The sequence below is a fragment of the Dermochelys coriacea genome, chromosome 1, assembly GCF_009764565.3.
Source record: "Dermochelys coriacea isolate rDerCor1 chromosome 1, rDerCor1.pri.v4, whole genome shotgun sequence".
In the NCBI taxonomy this organism is placed as follows: Eukaryota; Metazoa; Chordata; order Testudines; family Dermochelyidae; genus Dermochelys; species Dermochelys coriacea.
Window position 1 is genome coordinate 157021804 of NC_050068.2, and position 21568 is coordinate 157043371.

The following is a 21568-nucleotide window of genomic DNA, read 5'->3' on the forward strand; positions in this document are numbered from 1 at the left end:
ATGAATCACCATTCTCTTCAAGTTCTAGAAAACTTCATTGTCTTCTAGCTGTGTTGGTTCTGCCATGCTAAGAAGAGTAAAACATGATAAAACTTACTTTGTTATTTAAGTTGGTAAATATGATTCTGGGAGTAGATCTGCTGAAAAGAAAAATCTGCCGTTTAGATTCTCTCACTATAATCACGCTTTGAAACCAGAGTTTAGACAAGGCTTTCACGTTTAATATAATATTAGTAGAAGACATAAGCTAATTATCTCAACTTCCAGAAGGTATATATGCCTCACAAATGGCTGTTAAGGAAGCCTGATATCCTAGGGTGAGAAGTAAAAGATAGGAAGCCAAAGAACTAATTAGTTACTCTTGGCATGGAAAAATGTTAAAAACTGTGTGCCCCTGGAATCAACATTGTGAAAGAGGGCCAAACTATTGAGATGGAAGCATTTGGTGAAGACACAAAATTATTTAGGTTAGTCAAAACTAGAGAGGATTTTGAAGAACTACAGAAAGTCCTAATACAACTAGGATAACTGGCCAAAATGATGGCAGATTAAATTCAACATTGGCAAGTACAAGATCTTCAAAATAAGAACAACAATATAAATTATTCATACACAGTAGTGGGTTCTGAATTTAATAACCTGTTTTTGGAGTGGGATGGTGGTGATCTAGGTGTCATTGTGGCTAGTTCATTAAGATGTCTAGTAAATGTGAGTAAGATGAAAAACTGTATTAAGAATAATATAGAAAACATTTTGCCCTTCCACAAATTAAAGGTGTGATTTGATTCTGCCTCAGATCACTTCATTTATAAAAGCATAACAGAAATAAAGGTCCAGAGACTGACAATGACAATGTTTAGAGATTTGTGGAATGAGGAAAGCTTCAGTGGGAGGAAAAAATAAAAAGAATATTGCCAGTGACTTCAGTGCTGCCAAGATTTCACCTAATATGTCTATTTAATTTGGAAAGGAGAATGTTTAAGGACAAATATGGTAAAGGATACACTGTAATGAATGATTGAACCTTAATCCTGGTTTTGCAACCTTAATATTTCTAAGGTAGGTTTTTTAGATATAATTCAATTAAAAAAATGAAAAAAAATCAGAATTTCCATTATGTGTAACCAGATTGGCCTGCAATTTGGGTCTTCTAGATTAGATTAGGTCTGCTCTAAATTGGGAGATTCTGTTCTCCTTGCCTCCCAGCACAAGAACATGAGGGCATTTAATAAAATTGAAAGGTAGCAAATTAAAAACTGATTAAAGGAAATACTTTTTAATTCAACATGTAATTAGACTGTGAAACTCATTGCCACTGGCTGCTGTTGAGGCCAACAATTTAGTAAGATTGAAAGAGGGACTGGATATTTATATAGCTAAGAAGATTATCCAGAGTTGTTATAATAAAAGGAGTACTTGTGGCACCTTAGAGATGAACAAATTTATTTGAGCATAAGCTTCCGTGAGCTACAGCTCACTTCATCGGATGCATGCAGTGGAAAATACAGTGGGGAGATTTTATATACACAGAAAACATGAAACAATGGGTGTTATAGTTGTTATAGTTACTGCAAAAAAGAGTTGTGGAAGGGAGATAATATTTTATGTTTCAGGGTTTAAACCAGTTTTTATCCATTAGGGATTAGAGTGAGATCTTCATGGGGTGAAAATCATTCTATATTTGCCTGCTGTAGGGTTTCTTGCACCTTCCTCTGTCTCTTCTGGTGCAGGCTGTTGTTGGAGACAGGATACTGAACTAGGTGTATGTAAGTCTGAGCTTGTATGGGAATTCCTATGTTTCTGTGTCTTTTAAGATACATTTTTATGACATATGTTGTTACTTCTTCAACTGGTGTTCTCTGTCTTTAATGGGTTCATTGGGTTCAGCATCAGAAGTGTATTCATGCGAGAGCAATATTTATTATTACTGAAATATCTAACATAAATTTGGGGCTAGCCGCCTGAAGATACAGAGTGGTGAGCAGGACTTTGAACCCAATCAACATATTAGCATTAGTACAGGTCCTGAACCTATTTAAAATGTTTTTGTGCTCTCATCATCTCCATCCCTTAAAATATTAGCACATACAATGATACTCAGACTTTCTGACATTTGTCTTTTTTTTTTTCATGTAGCACTTCATCACCTGAATGTATAAAAATGTCAAGTGGGCATCTGTGATTTTTGTATCAAGTGTTTCCCCCAGATTTTAGATATAAAATTGTCTCTTGAAATTGGTTCAGAGTGGATGATGTAGTAAGTTTAATTATTTTTAATGCTGCTTTCTCCTTTAGAACAAATAAAGAAGAAAAAAATCTTTTTATGGTGATTTTTGTAAAAATAATTATTAAGCAGGAGAGAAAAAAGAAAACAAGACCAATGTGGAGTTTCAGAAACAGTAAACCAGTCCAGCAGTGATTTACTCTTCCAAACAACCTAAACCATCAGTTGATTACAAAATCATTGCTCACAACTGAGAGTGCCAATCTCAGGTCAGACTGTCAGAAAACAGGGCAGACCTCCCAAACTGGTAGTATAGTGTAGAGTTAGATTTCACCACACCAGTAGCACGTGTGCACTCCTGGATCACTATATTAGTCTTACCATGGAGTCACAGACAGTCCCCTTAGGCTCTCCAGCACATCTTGCTGCCCAGACAAACTATACTTTGTGATGAAAGGTTATTAAAACCACAAATCACCTCACATTGGTACTCCCAATTCCAAAGGATCGGTCACTTTTCCCTAGTCAATGGATACTCTTAATCTTACACCAAAAACAACACTGGCAGCCAATTTCTCAAGTAATCTAACTAAAGGTTTATTAGCTAAGAAAAATAAATGAGAGTTACTGAGAAGTTAAAGCAGGTAAAACACATTAACAGGTGAGTCCAAGTTTGTACATCCAAATTGATAGCAGAGAGGTAGTAATCTGCTAGTTTTCCCTAAGTCTCTCAGGGTTTATCAAAATCATTTTGGGGATCTCTGCCTACTTGCTCAGTATTCAACCCTGTTAGAATCCAAACAGTTCAGAGATTCAGGATCATTCCCTGGATCCATTCTTATAGCTGTCTTCCCCAGAAAGGAATTTGGCAAATGTTTCCATTACAGCAGTGGTTCCCAAACTTGTTCCGCCACTTGTGCAGGGAAAGCTCCTGCCAGGTCGGTTTGTTTACACTACTGCGTCGGCAGGTTCGGCCGATCACGGCTCCCAGTGGCCGCGGTTTGCTGCTCCAGGCCAATGGGAGCTGCTGGAAGCGGCGGCCAGTACATCCCTTGGCCCACGCCGCTTCCAGCAGCTCCCATTGGCCTGGAGCAGCGAACTGTGGCCAGTGGGAGCCACGATCGGCCGAATCTGTAGACGCGGCAGGTAAACAAACCGGCCCGGCCCAGCAGGGGCTTTCCCTGCACAAGCGGTGGAACAAGTTTGGGAACCACTGTATTACAGAATGGGCTTTTCCTCTGTTGACTAAACGCAGACTGGGTCTGTGGATTTCCCATTGTCGAACACAATGACCCATGCTTTGAAGTTAGCATGCTTCTTCATTTATAGTTTATAGTTCCAACCCTAAGGCTCCAATCCCATTTGATGGTCAATCCAATTACAGAGATATACACAATGCATTTAATTACAGCAATCCAAACAGTCTTTCATTAGTTTTCATGAAGTTTATACATCAATTAAATTCTCTCTAACATACACTTTTGATCTAGGGTTAATTAAGTACAGAATATACCTAATGTAATGCGATAGTACAGATTACAGGGAAGTGAAGACAATAACATTAACATATCTTTGATATTCAAACACAAGTGAATTGGCCAATGGCTTTGATTTAAGCTGGTCTCTCAGTATCACACTGAAGTGCTCTGTCAGGTCTCAGTCATTATTTAAAAGAACCCTGCAAATGTTCAAAAAACAGCAGTAAAAAAGAGCAAATAGGGGGAAAAAAATGCTTAACACCACCTGCTAGATTTTCTGACAGTAAATCCATTCCAGACAAGGGTTGTAATTTCTAAAACGTCACATGTTTTTGCACTTTTATTTCTCTTTCTTTCCTCCTTAGTGTTGCTGAATATATATTCTCCCTTTTTAACCATTTTGTGATTGATAATAAAGCAAGACTACATGTATAAATTCTCATAGTTTTGTCATGTTAATGTGAGAATTATAATATATTTTCTCTTTAAGGGTTCAGTGTGTCAGAATACAATGCAATGGGCCTGATCCTCACCTCACTCCAGTTTTAATACCTGCCATGGCTCTGTAGGTTTCAGTCAAGTTATTCCTGATTTACATCTGTCTGAGGAGAGTCAGGCTCATTTTTTTTAAATGCAAGCTGCTGTAATGTTGTTTCATTCCTCACTGCTTAACATTTGAACTTTGCTTCCTACAGTCCAATACGTTTATTCAAGGGCAAATTGTATTCTTAGCAGAGTAATAGTCTTTCTGCATTTTTTGCTTATTGTGTTGTCCACTGCATAAGGAAGCACTCCTACAAGAGCAGGGAAGATCTTGCAAGTTGACCTCTCTTGCTGTTTTAGATGTATACTCTAGTCAGGAACGTAGGGGGAACAAATACAAAATAATCTACATCAGTGGTGGGCAACTTGAAGCCCACGGGCTGCATGCAGCCCATCAGGGTAATCTGATTGCAGGCTGCGAGACATTTTGCGGATGTTGAGCACCCACAGGCACAGACCCCTGCAGTGCCCAGTGGCTGCGGTTCATTGTTCCTGGCCAATGGGAGCTGCAGGAAGTGGCGGGCCATAGGGACGATCTGGCTGCCACTTCCTGCAGCTCCCATTCGCCGGGAATGGCAAACCATGGCCACTGGGAGCTATGGGGGGGCTGTGCCTGCGGATGTTGAGCGTCTGCAAAATATTTCGCAGCCCGCAATCAGCTTACCCTGATGGGCTGCAGATTGCCCACCGCTGATCTACATCTTCCTTCCTTTAGAACTGAGACTGTTAGGGTTAGCTTTGCATTATTTCCACGGTAGTTGTAGATGCTGCCAGTTCAGAGCTTCTTGAATCATACCTGTTTCATAAACTCATTGCATTACAAATTTTGCTGCTGAGCCATGCTGAATACATATTTTAATTAACAATGTATAATTATAAACAGGTTTTTTGACTGCTAGGTATTGTTTGCTGCTTCGGTAGCATATTATACAGTTCCGTTTTGGCTGTGTCGCTACATTTAGGGAAAGGTTTATAGATGTCATAGCTCAGTCTTCACAGTTCCTACAGGTAGTTAATATTTGATTGTATTAGATATGAACTCATTTTCCTGTTTTTTTTAATGTGATTTTTATTATTTTATTTTGTGTTCTGTTGTAGATGTTGCTGCATTGGCATGTGGCCGTGAATTCCTGGTTAATTCAAGTCAGGTGTTGTTGGACACAATGATGCAACTTCTGGGAGACATGAAGCCAGGACTCTGTACCAAACTGAAAGTGTATGAAGGCCAGATATTTTTCAAATGAAGCATGTTATCTTACAATGTAGACCATTATTACTGAAGCTCTTTACCTAATGATCCTGTCAAGGAACTGTCTCCATCAGAGTGCCCCCTTTGGATGCTACTTGGAAAGTAGCATTCATACAGATCCAAGCCTTTTAGCAGGAGCAGTTGGTGACAGTCTAGTGGTGGTGGGCTCTCAGCTCTTGTTTTGGCTATATCTCCCCTTTTCAAGAGTCACAGGTGAAACAAAACAATCCAAAGGCTACAAAAGGGAAAAATAAAAAGGAAAACCTCTAGGCCTCCAGTACAAGTTATCTGATACAGTCCCTTCCCACTTTTGGCACACGAGATCTGTGTTCCCTTTTTGTGAGGACAAAAACTCCGCTTGCTATCAGGCTTCTTCCTGGAGTTGGGAAGCTTAACTGTGCTCCCCTTCAGGGCTGCCCACTACTGAGTGGAGCTTCCTCCTTTCAAACTCCTCTGTTCCTTGCATAACTTGCAGGTGTGGTGTGATGAGACTTCTCCATCCCAAAGCAGCGCCTTAGCCTTCATACTGGGGTAGGGTTTACGTACCCTCCCTCTCAAGACAGGGGCAGGGTTGCCATCCTCTGTGCTGGAATTGCTGTCGTCTTGTGAAAAAAAGTCAGCATTTTGATGTGCCTTACCAGGACAGTTGAATACCTGGAAGCTATAGGGTTTTAGCGGATTATCCTTGGATTGGTGTCTTCCATGGTGTTCGGCCACCTAAGTGGAGTGTGGTCTGTGATTTTTAAAAGGAGGATTTCCCAGCAGATAGTAGCCACTGAATCCACAGCCCATTTTGCTGCCAGTGCTTCCTTCTTGATCACAGAGTATATTTTCTCTCTGGGGAACAACTTTTGGCTGATTTAAAATATCAGATGTCCTTCCCCCTCAATTTTTTGCAAATGGATCAATCTTAGTCCTACATGTGAGGCATTTATTTGCAGAATAAATCTCTATGAAAAGTGTGGATTAAAAAGGACTGGCTCCTTACATAAATGCTCCTTCGGTGTCCTAAATGCCTTATCGCAGGCTTTTCAACCACTGGACCCTTTCTGGGCATCTGTCCTTTACGAGATCTGTGAGGAGGGCCACAGTAGTGGGGAATCCCAGCACAGAAATCGATAAGCCTGCAACTCACAAGAAGTGCCATAATTGGTTGGGGTTTTTTGTCGTGGGAACTGGACAATCCATCAAGGCTTGGACCTTGTTCAATAGGGGTCGTAGTCACAGTGTAGCCTAAGTACGTGACATTGCGGTTCCCTGTCTTACTGCATCTGTGAGGAACTGGAGTGCTGCTGTGACAGTTCTTAAGCGACTGTCCCAGTCCTGGCAGGAGAGAACTGTATCATCTAAGTAGGCCGCTGCATACTGCCTATGCAGCCAAAAGATTCGGACCGTTAGCTTCTGGAAAGTTTCCGCTGCCTCAGAGTGACCAAAAACATTTCTTGGATTTGATACAGAACAGTGGTGTGCTGCAGGTTGCCCATCACTGATATAGACCAAAGGATGCGGAAAAAGCTGTTTTTCCCGTTTCTGGTTCAGTTATTTTCCAGTACCCTTTCATGAGCTCTAAAGCGGATATATATCTGGCAGCTCTCAGCCATTGTAATAGTTCATCCACTATTGGCATTGGCTGTGCGTTGAATTTTGAAACGACATTGACCTTTCGAAAATCAGTGCAGAAACATGTCATGCCATCAGGTTTTGGCACTAGCACAATACTCCTCCATTCACTGAGTGATTCTTTTACTACTCTATACCTCGTTTGGATGCTACTTGGAAAATAGCAGTCACACAAATCCAGACCTTTTAACAGGAACGTTCAGTGACAGTCTAGTGGAGGTGGGCTCTCAGCCCTTCTGGCAATTTCTCCCTTTTTCAGAGTCACAGGTGAAACAAAAAAACCAAAGGCAGCAAAAGAAGTTAAAGAAAGGGGCAAAGAAAAAAAGAAAAATAGGTAGTTCTGACCAGGATATTGACCTCTTTCTTCAGAGAGGCCCTGGATGGGTTATAGTCCACCTTAGAGTCCTCTGGGTCTCCAGAACAAGTTATAGGATAAGTCTCTTCCTCCTTTTAGCACAGGAGATCTGTGTTTCCTTTTTGTGAGGGCAGAGGTTGCACTAGACATCAGGCCTTCCTGGGAGCTGGGAAGCATAGCACCCTGCATCCTTCCAGGGCTGTCCACTATTGAATGGAACTTTCTCCTTTGAGGCTTCTTGCAGGTGTTGCAGGATGGGGCTACTCCAGCCCCAAGCAACTCCCTAGCTCCTTCCGTGCTGGTGTGGGGTTTACACACCCCATCACAAATTCATTCATTATTTACTTTACTGGAGAGGAAATATGTCCATTGCAAATAATATTCACAGCATCCATTCCTCACAAATATGCTAGACGTGGTTGCAAGGCTGGTGACTGCATACCAATTCTCCTCAGCCAATATTGCAGGCACATCAGGGTCTCTGCAAGGTCTATCAAGCACCAGAATAATAGGTAATGTGGAGATGTGCCCATCCCTGCCTTGGTAAGTTGCTGGAATGAATGGCACTTAAGGGAGGCTCAAGTATTAAAGTAGGGAAAAGAACTGAGAGAAATGTAGGAGTCGCCCTGTATCACCATCCAAAATGAAAAATAATCTGTTAAAATACTATGCTTGGTTAGCTAAATAAGTAGCTTACATATGTACCAAAAGTGCATTTGTCTTAGGCCAGCAAAGTGTAAATGACCTCCTGCCACCTTACTACTCACAAGCTGCTATCATCAACATTGGTAAAGGGATGTCTGTAAAGAAGCCCTGTGAGACAAATGATTCTATGAAATATTGTAAAGAAAAGACCATGATACATAATCCAAAAAGGGAAAAAGTCAGACTTTCCAGTAAATGAAGAAATAAAATATTAACGTTCTTTGCCATTTTCTCAGCAATATTACTGATTAATTGAAGCAAGTTGTACCTGGGAGGTATGAAATTCGGCTTGTCCTAGACATATGTATATGGCACTTGGACACTACAGGGATTGGGAACCTTAATATGGTGCTTGTGTAGATAAATATTATTGATATGAATAATCTTTGATTCATGTGTGCAGTATTTTATTTCAGTAGATATTTGAATGTTCATCTGTGAAAAAGCATAGATATTGAATGCCCATGTTACTAATGATTTGGTGTTTTATGTATATCATTACAGAGTCCCTTCACATTATTTAATGTCTATCACGCTGTTTCCCAAGTGTAGGGTTTGGAAGTCAGCATTCAAAATAGGATAGCCAACTTTCATATTATTTGGTATTTTTCTGAAAGCCTCAATTTCTGAAGTTATATGATTACGTGAGAATTACAACTTTCATTTTTTTTAAAATGCAAGTTTCTAGGCCTCATGATTGCAGAGAAAAGTTAGAAAATGTGACCTCTAAAGACTCAAAATCCATAAGGCAAATAAAAAGAGCCCAGACGTCTACAAATCCCTTGATTGTTAAGCCAATTTTAAGAGTTTTGCAGGGCTGGCTCTTGATTTTTGAACGCTTTGGCAATATTGTAATCATGCAGTGTTTGAGGGGCTTCTTTTTGGAAATAAGTTTAAAAAATAAGTTCTTTATTGTAAAGATAGCTAAAGCTGATTGCCAAACAGTTTCTTATGGTGGTGTAATCTCCAGCTACCTTGCAACAGCGATTTTAAAACGTGTGCAAGTCAAGCCTACAGACAAACCAAAGACTCAACAGGGGACATTTAGTTTGTAGAATATCAATATATAATGACCATCAAACTGGGTTAGCATACAGCCTAGAAGAGGCACTGCACAAAATCTCATGTGGCTCAGAAATTTTAATTCCAAATTAATTTTACAGCAGTGCTACAATAAATTTTACAGTATCTTACACAATGCAATGGTAATCTTTGATCCTGTTTATATTCTGCATTCGATGAAGACTACTGCCTAATATTTGGTGTTGGATCAAATGCCAAAAAAGAGGATTTATCACAGTCCTGGCATAAATACCATATTAATGAAAGATAATGTGACTGATATTTATGCTTGTTTGCCAATCAAGGTGGCTGGATCCATGTATGATTTGGATTCAAACCAAAGATTCATCACAAACCTGTTTTAAGTGACAAAAAAACATTCTCTTCCCACTTGTACCTTGAAACCTGGCTCTTGAAGGCGTAGGGTTAGAGAGACTAGGTATGATAGTCAAACTTGTAAGGCCTGCATGGCTACCAGGCTGACACATGATTTATTTTTGAGAGATCAGTACAAGTAAAAGATGTAGAAACAAGTGCGAGTTGAGACTCCGTAATCAAATGACATCTTTTCTACTGACCAAAGGAAATGCTGTTTGTTTTCAACTAATTACTTTATAAATAAGTATAGCTAGTTCAGAGATGTGGTGACTAAGTTATGCATTTCCAATTTTTGTTACTTGAGGGTTGGGGGGGAAATAATAAAAAGAGTGAGAGGGTTATAATAATAAGGAGAAGGGCAAAGGAAAAACAGTGTGTTTATATAGCGAGAATATAAGGGAGCAGTAGAGCTGAAAGTGGCGTAAAGAGCCAAGGAGTTTTTCCAAATTGTGGTGGTGTTAATAATATACTATTACTTTGGGCTTAGTGTGGCTGTGAGTGGTTAGCAAAATGGGATTAAATCTCAGGAACTTTCTTCTTCTTCTCCCCCCAACATTCCAACATTTTTAGTTCACCACAACCAGTCCCCTCAGCTCCACACAAAACAAACAAGCGAAAGAAAAATACAAACTAGCAGTGTCCTTCTACATCATTTTTAATCTGTGTGACATTTCCATTGAGGAACAGATTGAAAGACCATGTCCAAAGATATTAACTTTTTCTGTTGTAAATGGTTATTTTATTTATTGTTTTTATTTTGGCTGATCATGCATAGTTAGAGGTATTCACATTTCATTACTAAAGGCTAAATTCTGCTGCCTAAGTAAGGGCCGTGGAAGCTGTATGAGGAGTGAAGTGCACATGGCTCATGAATGCTGCAGAGCACAGCTCCAGAGCAGCGTCTACAGCTTGCTGTGGGCCATGACCACAATAGATTCATTGGTCTAAGGGTAACATTTTAAAAAGTGGCTAAGCAATTTAGGAGCTTAAGTCCCATTTTTAAAGTCATTTAGGTGTCTAGGAGCCTAAGTGTCATTGAAAGTCCATGAGAGGTAGGCTCCTAAGCACCTAAGTGAGTTCTGAAAATGAGACAGACCCCTAAATCACGTAGGAGCTTTACAGATTTTTTACCCTACCTCTTCGTGTAGAAGTTGCACAGTAAAATGCAAACGTACTGCAACCTGAGACTACAATAGCAGCCATGAAGGGTCTGGTCAATGGCTCCATAGCCTGCCCCCAGATTGGGGAAGAAGATTCCAATCCACTCCCTACTTCTTCAGAGCTCCCTCTCACACAAACCATGGACATAGGCTGTAGGCATGTATTGGGATTTGTCCCATAAGTGTAGTGCAAGCCCCCCAAAAGCAAGATTTTATTTGTTAGCTTTTCCATTCTGTCATTTATTAAGACTTAAGCACCTTCCATTAAAGGATCTTTATGAAGTGAGCTGTAGCTCACGAAAGCTTATGCTCTAATAAATTTGTTAGTCTCTAAGGTGCCACAAGTACTCCTTTTCTTTTTGCGAATACAGACTAACACGGCTGCTACTCTGAAACCTTAGAAATGTAAAGTATCACTATTAATCAAAGCATGTCATAAAATCCAGTAATTAACCTTTCTTCCTCACAGCATCCCCTAACATTCTCCTGGCCTGCCGTGGTAAAGTGTCCTACCATGGAGGACGGAATAAGGCTGCCCTCCCCAGAAACCTTTTGCAAAGGCTTTGGGAGTGCATCCAGGAGAGCTTCATTGAGATGTCCCTGAAGGATTTCCGTTCCATCCCCATACACGTTAACAGACTTTTCCAGTAACTGTACTGGCCACGAATGCATCCCAAGTCTTCAGGGCAAATTAATCATTAAACACGCTTGCTTTTAAACCATGTATTGTATTTACAAAGGTACACTCACCAGAGGTCCCTTCTCTGCCTTCTAGGTCCGGGAACCTGCCTGCGGTGGGTTGGGAGGGTACTAGATCCAGGGTGAGAAACAGTTCCTGGCTGTCAGGGAAAACAGTTTCTCCTGTGCTTCAGCCTCCTCCTCCTCCTCATCTTCCTCATCCCCAAAATCTGCATCCCTATTGCATGAGAGTCCATTGACGGAGTCCACGCACAGGGCTGGGATAATTGTAGGGGCACCCCTTAGAATGGCATGCAACTCATCTTAGAAGCGGCATGTCTGGGGCTCTGGCCCGGAGTGGCCGTTTGCCTCTCTGGTTCTTTGGTAGGCTTGCCTGAGCTCCTTAAGTTTCATGCAGCACTGCTGTGGGTCCGTTATAGCTTCTGTCCTTCATGCCCTTGGAGATTTTTTTTCAAATATTTTGGCATTTCATCTTTTCAAACTGAGTTCTGATAGCACGGATTCGTCTCCCCATACAGCAGTCAGATCCAATACCTCCCGTTCGGTCCATGCTGGAGCTCTTTTTCAATTCTGGGACTGCATGGTCACCTGTGGTGAAGAACTCTGCATGGTCACCTTTGCTGATCAGCTTGCCACACTGACCAAACAGGAAATGAAATTCAAAAGTTTGCTGGACTTTTCCTGTCTACCTGGCCAGTGCATCTGAGTTAAGAGTGCTGTCCAGAGCATCACAATGGAGCACTCTGGGATAGCTCCCAGAGGCCAATAACGTTGAATTGCGTCCACAGCACCCCAAATTGGACCCAGCAAGGTCGATTTCAGCATTAATCCACTCGTCGGGGAGGAGTACAGAAACCGGTTTTAAGAGTCTTTAAAGTTGGAAAAAATGGCTTTGTAGTGTGGACGGGTGCAGGGCTAAACCGATCTAATGCTGCTAAATCCAACCTAACCTCATAGTGTAGACCAGGGCCTAGAGAAGATGTATAGAAAAGAGAGAGTGGAAAGACAAACTAAAAAGGGGAGTGAACTTATAAAACAACTATCAGCATCAGAGTACAACTATTTTTTCAATCACTTCAGAGCCTCCTGGCTAGGAGTTTGCAGCACACTAGTGGTCTAGTTTTTAGAGAGGCTGAAAACTCTCTCTCATTGACTTCAGTGATTTTGTGTGTGCTCAACACCTTTGAATATTTAGGTCATAAACCTGTTGGAAATAATTGAAGAAAAGAGAAACAAAATCAGAATAAATGGACATTAAGCTATTCAGAGTATTGCTAGTTAAGCAAAAAAGTTCATATAACTTTTCATCTTAGAATACAAAAAAATAAAATCGTGGCAAGTGTGGAAGGCCATGTAATAACACACATCAGATATTCTATTTAGCTCAGCAAAGAGTGCAACAAAAAGTTTAGTGGCAATACAATCTCTACATCAAATATTATCAGTAGTTTGATAGCTTTGAAGAAAGAAGATCTTGCCTGTGCCCTGGGTTCCCCAAAAGATCCAGAACTACTTAAAATAACTTCCATATTTGGTCTTATTTCTGAATAATTTGTATAATACAGGCATCACATTTCTGTATATAAAATTATCCAGCATGAGTTTTATTTTATCTTATAATATTGCATTAGCAGTCTTACAGTTAAAGCTGAGATGACACCTATTTACTAATCCATTTTTCAGTGGCTTTCAGCATTTTCAGTTTACTGAAATTTACTGAAATTTTTCCTGCTTATCTCTTCTGAAAGTAGACCTTTCTGGGAGAAATTCGATGGCTTGGTCAGATACAGTAAGCATTCACTTTACGTGAACATGGGTGGATCAGGGAATATGTTTTTCATCTGTGAGGAAAAGTTGAAAATTTTTGGTTTGTTTTAAGATTTAAATTTGTCATGGATGTAGTCCTAAAAGTTGATTAGGGATGTTGCTATGTTAGGAAGACAATAAATTATAAAATACAGTTTTTGAGGCTTTGAAAATATATGACTGAGCATAGCACTTACTGAGTGTTTGCATTTTCATTCTGCTGCATAAACATTAAATGTAGTTTGACTTTAAAAATCTTTGTGTAATGCCATGTCAGATTTGTTTGATTTATAAATAAAATATGTTTTTTCTAACTGCTAGTCCCAGAGATCCAACCTGTGATCTGAAAGCTAAGCTGGGTTCTTTCCTTCTCAGACATCAACACCAAAAACAAAAAGGCCAACAAAAGCCTTCAGTTACATCCTGTGAAAACCCACTGAAGGCTTGTGAGGTTGTACAGGTGTACAGGTAATTGGAGGCAGTGAAGTTATGCAGGTATAACTGAGCATCATTTGGTTCGCATCATCTTTGTGACTGCTAGTGATGTGTGCAAAGGGAAGAATATGCTTTGACTCAGATGCAGATTGAATTTGTAGGGCTGGCAATTAAAATCTTTTTACTTGTAGACTGAGCAAATTTGATGTGGAATCCATAACGCACAATAAACCCATGATGACATTTTAAGAGTCAAAAATACATTTTTCACAGTATAGCCGCGGTTTAAGGACCAAACTGTCTGGCCCTGTGTGAATGTGAAGGCATTTGGGGGAGCACATAGAGACATTGACAGGGACTGTACTATATGGCTGGTGGGTGCAAGTACTGATCTAGGCTGGAACTGTCAGGGACCATCCTCTCTGACTTGGTGAAGGACTCCTAAACACATTTCAGAGGGTGGCAGAACAGTAGCTTCCTTCTCAGTTCCCCTATACAGGAATGGATAAGTTCCCATCCTGTCACATTATCAGAGTCGTGTTAAGTTGTACTTGGAAGGGCCCTGGGTAGATGCTTGAAGAAGGATGGCTTAAATAGTTTCCATATGCCGGGGCAGATTCTGTGCTGTACTTTCTGGGAGGTGCAGCCCAGGGGGCAGTGGTGGCTTTACATCACCGTTGCATCCTCTGGATTCTGGGCTGCTGTCAGGGCCATTTCAGCCCTTGGTATAAATTAGAGCAGCTCTGCAGCAGTCCAGAATCCCTTGGAGTACTATGCGCTGTGGGTATGTCCCCTCCCTCCATATCTGCCTGGGTGCAGGCCCTATGCAAGGGCTGATGAGGGAGGCTGCCTAAGTCCTATGCTGCTCCTATTTCAGGGGACTTCTCCAACCTCTTGCAAGTCTTATATGTTGCCAGAGGTGAGGCCAGAATCATCCCCTTCACTCTTGACATTTGGATTGGCAGTCAGCTGAGAAAACAGTACGCTCTAGGCTTGTTGCTTTTCTGTGGCTGCAACAGTTACTCTTAGTGGCTTTTATATGTTGGCCCAAAATTTTGCCTTGCTGCTTCATGCCTAAGCAAGGGTGAGCAGGGAAACAAGAAGTGTCTCTTCTCCTATAATACCCCCTTGCCTTCTGCACAGAGGCCAGACACACAGTCCTTATGAGTTCTTTCAGCACAAAGACTACTAGAGTCCAGTGCTGCTGCTAGCACTAGACTTAACAGTGTGGAATGAAAAAAAGATGGGTGTGTCCCCTACCCTGTCCACAACAGCCAGTGGAGTTGGCTCTGTTTGGTGCAGAAGATACCACTGTGCCTTCTTTAAGGGTGGCACTCCAGGAGGCGTTGTGTCTGCCTGGGATAATTTCATCATCCCACTGGCTACTGAGACACATTGTTTGGCAGAGAGAGTATACTACAATAGAGTCTCTCCTTTTCTCTTTTAATAATCTCTCTGCGGGATTTTATTTTAGAGTGTGCTTTACCTGTAGCCTGATCCCTTAAAGTGTTGAGTGACCTCAGCTCCCACTGAAGTCAGGGTGCTCAGCACCTCTTAGATTCGGGACAGCTGCTTGATCAGAATGTCTTCCAGAGAACAGATTTAACCTCATAATATAGAATGATTGACTGCTGCTTTAATTGGTATAGAATTAACATAAACTTTGTTTTACCGGGACACGAGTGGCCAGTGTCAGATGATTAAGAGATGCATAGCTAGGTATTAAAGTTGTGAAATTCTAAGCTGCTGTGTTTTTTGTTTTTTTTTTAAATACAGAAGTTGTCAAAGATCAAAAGAATCATGAATGAAATGCAGCAAATTTCATTTAATTCTTTTGATTCATTATAGTAATTGTTATAAAATCTTTGCAGCCTTTTTTTTATTTTTTAAGTGGCCCTTTCATTTGTTGAGACAAGCATCTTAATCAGGATGATAGGCTTCCTTCTGGGGAGTCCCAGTTAAGAGGATTCTGTTGCATATGGTGAGTGATCATGTAAAGCCAAATCCTGCTTGCCCTACTCATGTGAATAGTCCCATTCAGTTCAGAGGAATTTAAATGCTGCCAAATTGACTGACTTTTACATGATTAAAATATTTTGATTTATAAATTTAAATAAAATCTCACACGTTGCATTCATGTAGCTGTATGTGTATAATGTGACATAAGTACATATCTTTGTATCTTATAGAGATTGAAATATGTATCTGCATCTAGCCAGCTGTAAATGCTTATCGTAAGTATTGGATACAGTTATTGTAATGGGATGCAGTTAAAGAAGCAATTTAATCACCTGTTTTATTTTATTTTATTTTAGGCTAATTCTGATGTCATTGTACAATGTGAGCATCAACGTGAAAGGCTTGAAATACATTAGTGAAAGTCCAGGTTTTATTCCATTACTTTGGTGGCTATTGAACGGTAAGATTGTTACAACAGTTCAAATTGTGGACTTTTTGATAATAGTTGTTAATAGATACAGATAATAGCTGAGTAGAAATTCGGATCTGTGACCTTGTTCTATTTAAATTTTATGAGATAATAAAGATCCAAAGAGAGGGTAATAACTGAAGGAATGAATATAAGTATTTCTATCAATGATTCTAGTATATAACATTCAATTCATGTAAGAGTTATTGATGGCAGTATCCCAGTGTGGGGAGGGGAGGAATCTAATAAAGCAAATAGAAGACAGCCACGTATACTTGCATCTATGAACTTTAAAATAATATCTTTGATCTATGAGACACTGTAAAAATGTAATTGCTGAAAACTATGTAGGGTAAGGTCAGTCTTAGTCTTTGATCTTGAAACAAATTAACCTTTGCAACTAAACGCATCCCTGGTGTGAGTCCAGCTCTCATTGATGAGATCCAGCATGGTCTAGTGCAGGGGTTCTCAAATTGAGGGTCAGTACCCCTCAGGGGGTCATGAGGTTATTACATGGGGTTGTGAGCTGTCAGCCTCTACCCGAAACCCCACTTTGGATCTAGCATTTATAATGGTGTTAAATATATTTTAAAGTGTTTTTAATTTATGGGGGGGTCACACTCAGAGGTCTGCTATATGAAAGGGGTCACCAGTACAAAAGTTTGAGAACTACTGGTCTAGTGAATGCGGCATTGGATTGAAAGTCAGGAGACATAGGTTGTATTCCCAGCTCTGCCACTTGTGTGACCTCATGTAAGTAAATTTTCCTCTCTGTGATGGTTTCTCTTCGCACGTGACTTTTCTGTTTAGACTGTAAGCTCTTCAGCACTGGGTTTGTCTCTGTTTGTACGGTGCCTAGTGCAGCGGGGCTATTGTAGTACAAATAACAATAATAGAAATTAAGGGGAGTTTCACCTGCTGATGCAAGGATTGAATTTTACGCTTGGAGTTGTTTGATCTATGGTATTTCAATAAACTTAGGGATTTCCTATATGCCACATGGCTCTCTCATATATTTTTATATAAAAATTATGTACTCAGGCTCATTATCAAATAACTTTTTCTTCAAAGGATCACAGTTAATTAAACCTCACAACACCACTGTAAAATATCATACCCATTTTATAGATTTATACATACCTGGGGGAGATGAATCGCTAAGTGGAAGAACTTGAGTATATGTTTTTTTTGCCCTACAGTACATAGAAACCTTACACGCATTGCTCCACATTTCCTTCTTTGTCAAGCTAATATTTAGGGCATTATTCTAACAAAACTAAGGTGACTGAAACTCCCAAATGTCCCATTCAAAAGAAGTTGACAGAATAAATTAATCTTGCTTGGAGCTAGATATCTGATTTGATTTGATTTTTTAATTAAAGCTCCTATGGTCACATAAGCAGACAAAGTATGATATACAATTGATAGTATTTAATTTGCAATTGTTGATGAAAAAAGAGGTTGAAAGGCTGTTCTGCATTCTAAAGGTATCACTCATCTGTGTCTGGAGTGAGAGAAAAAGACAGGCTTATATAATACCTTCACTCTCTGAAGTTCTTAAATTCTGAGAAAGGACAAGGATTCCCAGGCAGTGTGCATCTGCCAGTTCAGATTCCTGAGTGCTGAGAAGGCCTGCTTCCAGTTGACGGAGATGGCTGAGTAGTTTGCGCAACTGGACCCACAGTGCTGAACAAAGGATGAGCCCAGGATCTACCCTCACTCCCATCATCTTCTTTAGCGGGAGGTACAGGCAGTTTTCGCTGCACTCAGGGCTTTCTTCACCTTTTCAAATTGCCTTAGCGGTTTTGATTTTTCATTTTTCTCTTTTCCCCTCTTGTTTCTTCCTTCCACTGCTTGCAGGGCCCAGCCTCCTCAAACCTTGTTGGCCAGGACCCATGATTTCAGAGACATCAAGCACCCCAGCCCTTCCTGCTTCCATTTTCCACGCACTTCTTAGAAAGTGGCTGGAGCACCAGTTTATATAGTCTCAGGGTTACTCTGCTTGTGTTTCAGCAATGGAGGGGACTCCTGCAAAGAGCAGACTGGGTAAAGGTGGTATCACCCCTGCGATGCCTGGACTTTCCACAGCTCCTCAAGCTTTCTCTCAAGGCCTTCAAAGTTCCCACTCAAGGAGCTCCTCAGAGTTATCCTCTGACTCTTCTACCACTACCATTACAGACCCTTCTGATACTCTTCACCCTCTCTACCCTGCAAGTGCTTATGACCTGGAATTTCAAAGTGTTTATGGATTTATATGCCAGGAGCCTCTCTCTGGTTTCCCTTCCTGTGACATGCCTAATTACACTCTTTACCAGCCCTCCATGAACTTGTCAGTCGTGATCCAATCCCCTTCAGAGGAAATCTAAACAAGAATTTTCTTTCCTAGAAAGAGAAATAAGCAACAAATATTCAATTTAATTCAAAGAAGGCTCATTTTTTCCCTCCGGCCACTATTTTTTCCATTTGAAGGAAGGAAAGATTTCTTCTTTCCTATCTGACTCTAGGAGAGTTTTTCAAGATAGCAAAGTTGATGAACTGATTCCTGTTGTCATTAAATCCTTGGATATTAAGAAGAAGAGATCCCAAATAGATGAAAAATCTTTAGGAAGCGCTGGGTTTCCCTATCCCAATGTCTAGAAAATGTTGATGAGGCCAAATGGCCTTTCTCACAACAGAAATAAATTGTAGAAGCTGTGTCTGTAATAGACTGTAGAAACTACAAGAGAATAAAAGCTAACATTTGACACACCTGCTGAAGTTAATGCTTCTCCTTCTTAGCTTGTTTTTGTACAAAGGTAATCCCTGTGGAATGGTGCAGTCCTAAAGGATCTAGTGGATAAGCAGTATTGATCATAATCTGAAAAAGGAACAAATCCTCAACTATAGCTTTGAAAGCTTCTGTGGTCATATGGGCATCACTCACAAATCTCTAGAGGGTAGAACGGCCAGCCCCAAGTCTAAATGAATTAATGAAGTAGCTCAAGTTTCTTTGTTTGTGGTGCAATTTGTGGTGAAGGTAGGTTCTCTTCTCATGTTCTCCCATCTCAAGAAGCACAATTTGCTTACAATCACAGGACGCTGACACCTTCTTGAGGACCTGTGTGATATGAGCACTTTTCAAAGGCCAGTGTCTCTGTGGCGTTGTCCTGGCTAATGCTATTATATTATCTGCAGATATAAAGAAGCTCCATCTTTCTCAGCAACATAAATTTCCTTTCTGATACAAAGCCTTTTGAGACTTCTGATTTCGTAGTGCTTCATTCCTCCAAATACAGCAGGTATGTTTCATCTTCTCTCTTACAAAGTGCTAGACCAAGAACACCTTTCTCTGTTAATCACCACATAGAAGCATCAAGGAGAAGCAACTGGCCCAAGTGTTACTGATTGGGAGTAGACTCCGATTTGCCACTTTTCCTGGGCTAAAACAATTACAAGAAAAAGGAACATATATGGAATTCATTGGGCTATTCTCTGTGTGACGGGGCACAACTCACCGCTGCGGTGCCTTCTGCTGGCTGTCTTGGCAATTAGCTCATGTTTGCCAGTGCACCCTCCTCAGGAGGTGTCTCGCCCATTGTCACTCCTGTTTGCTTGCCCAGGACCCAGGTCCTCTTCTGGACACAGCCCTCTGGCTGTGCCTCACTTGGTTATTTCCCTCCTTCTGGGGGACCAAAAGTACTCAGTCTAACCACTTGCCTCAGTGGCAGTCTACAGTCCAGGTTCTAGCCACTCATCTCAGTGGCAGACTGCAGTCAGTGCACGGGCCACTTCCCTCAGTGGCCAGTGGGGCAAAGGAGAGGGGAGTCCAGGTCCACCCCCTACTCCAGGCCCCAACCCAGGGACCCTATAGCCGACAGCCAGGTACTACCCCTCCTCCAACTCTGCCATCTCCTTCCCTGGGCCACTTCCCCGCAGCCCTAACACCACCTCTGCCCTTATATCAGGGCCTCAATTTGGCAGCTGTCAGCCTGGAGCTTTCTCATACTCTACTGACCCTGCCCAGCACTGGTCTGTCTATGGTCCTTCTCCTCCTCCCTTGCCATTCAGAGAGTGACTGCCTCCTCCTCTGCTCAGCAGCCCCTTCTTATATGGGCCAGCCTGGCCCTGATTGGCTCCTCCAATAAACCTTCCCCTAATTGGCTGGCACTACAAGCCTTTTCCTTATTGGCTGCCTCCCGCCCAGCCTCCCCAGGGTTGCTTTAAAACCCTTAAACATACCAGTGAGGGGCAACTTCCCCATCACACTCTGATATTCCCCTTCATTCTTATCTCTTACTTTATGGCGACTTTTCTTTTTTTTGAACACGGCCAAAAGATTGGTGCTGTTGAATTTGAACTCAGAGGTGTTACAGAAATTGGAGGGATTATCGCTGTGCCATATTCCCCTCAGTTCTAGGGAAATTACTCAGGTATTTCATAAAACAAAGGAGGGCAGGAAGCTCGGGTATTCTTAGATCTCTCTTCTCTCAGTTTTTCTCCTGAAGCTATCATAGTTCTATTTGAAAACTCTTATTGTTGATGCAAGAAGTTTCAGCAAATGACTATCTCTACTCTGTAGATCTCAATGAAACATACCTTCACATTCCTAATACTCCCTGCCACCTTCAGTATTTGCTTTTCATGACTGATCCTAAACATTTCCAATATATAGTTTTTCTGTTTGGATTGTCTGTGTGTCTCAGAATTTTTTGAAGATCCAGGTCCTTCTCATGGTAGCACCTCTTTTAGAAGTCATCTTGGCTTTCTATTAGCCCAATGTCTTATTAATCAAATCATCTAATTCTTAGATTCTCTAATTCTCACACTAGCCAACTCTCAAACAGTTCAAATTCTTCAGACTTTGAAATCAGTTTTCAGAAGAGTACCCTTACTACTTCAGGACCGCATTCATCTCAGCACTCATTTAATGACTAAGTCTTCATCTTCATGCCTAAAAACAAATTCCTCCAAATCAAGTCTCTCATGAGTAGCACAGAGAATTTATATTTGTTTTTATTTATAAGAAATCTTAAAGGTTCTAAACTTAATCTGATAAATATATTTATATATTTAAATATTATATAGTGTTTCAGTGGACCATCAGTATAAGAAATAATTAGCTATTTCTTCATTGTTCTGTTTGTTGTATTGTGATAGTGCCAATGTTCCCGGCCAGCACCAAAGTCTTAGTGTGTGCTAGGTACTGCGCTTAAGATTTTACTTAAACAGCTGTGCACCTAAGAGGTACATGTACAGTGCATCACTTTGCCATGTGAAGGGCCTCTGGACTCTCACTTCCATGTCCAGTGAGTAATCAGGCATGTTGTGGAGGAGATGGGTCAAATTCTCAGCTCTGATGTGAATCTAGAGTAGCACTATTGGCTTTAATGGATTTACACAGTGGAAACTAGTTTTGGCCCTAACAGATGGGATTGCTGACTGGCTGA

At 40.9% G+C, this 21568-nt stretch overlaps 1 protein-coding gene across 5 annotated transcripts in view; it reads left to right on the plus strand.

Moving 5' to 3' along the window:
* Nucleotides 1–21568, plus strand: part of LOC119850075 (heat shock transcription factor 2 binding protein) — a 96486-nt gene that overhangs the window by 24626 nt on the left and 50292 nt on the right. For all 5 annotated transcript variants that reach the window (XM_043506582.1, XM_038387773.2, XM_043506580.1 and 2 more), the window contains 2 exons: nt 5344–5461; nt 16030–16133. In XM_043506582.1, coding sequence (XP_043362517.1) covers nt 5344–5461; nt 16030–16133 — 222 coding nt within the window. The remainder of the gene's footprint in view (nt 1–5343; nt 5462–16029; nt 16134–21568) is intronic.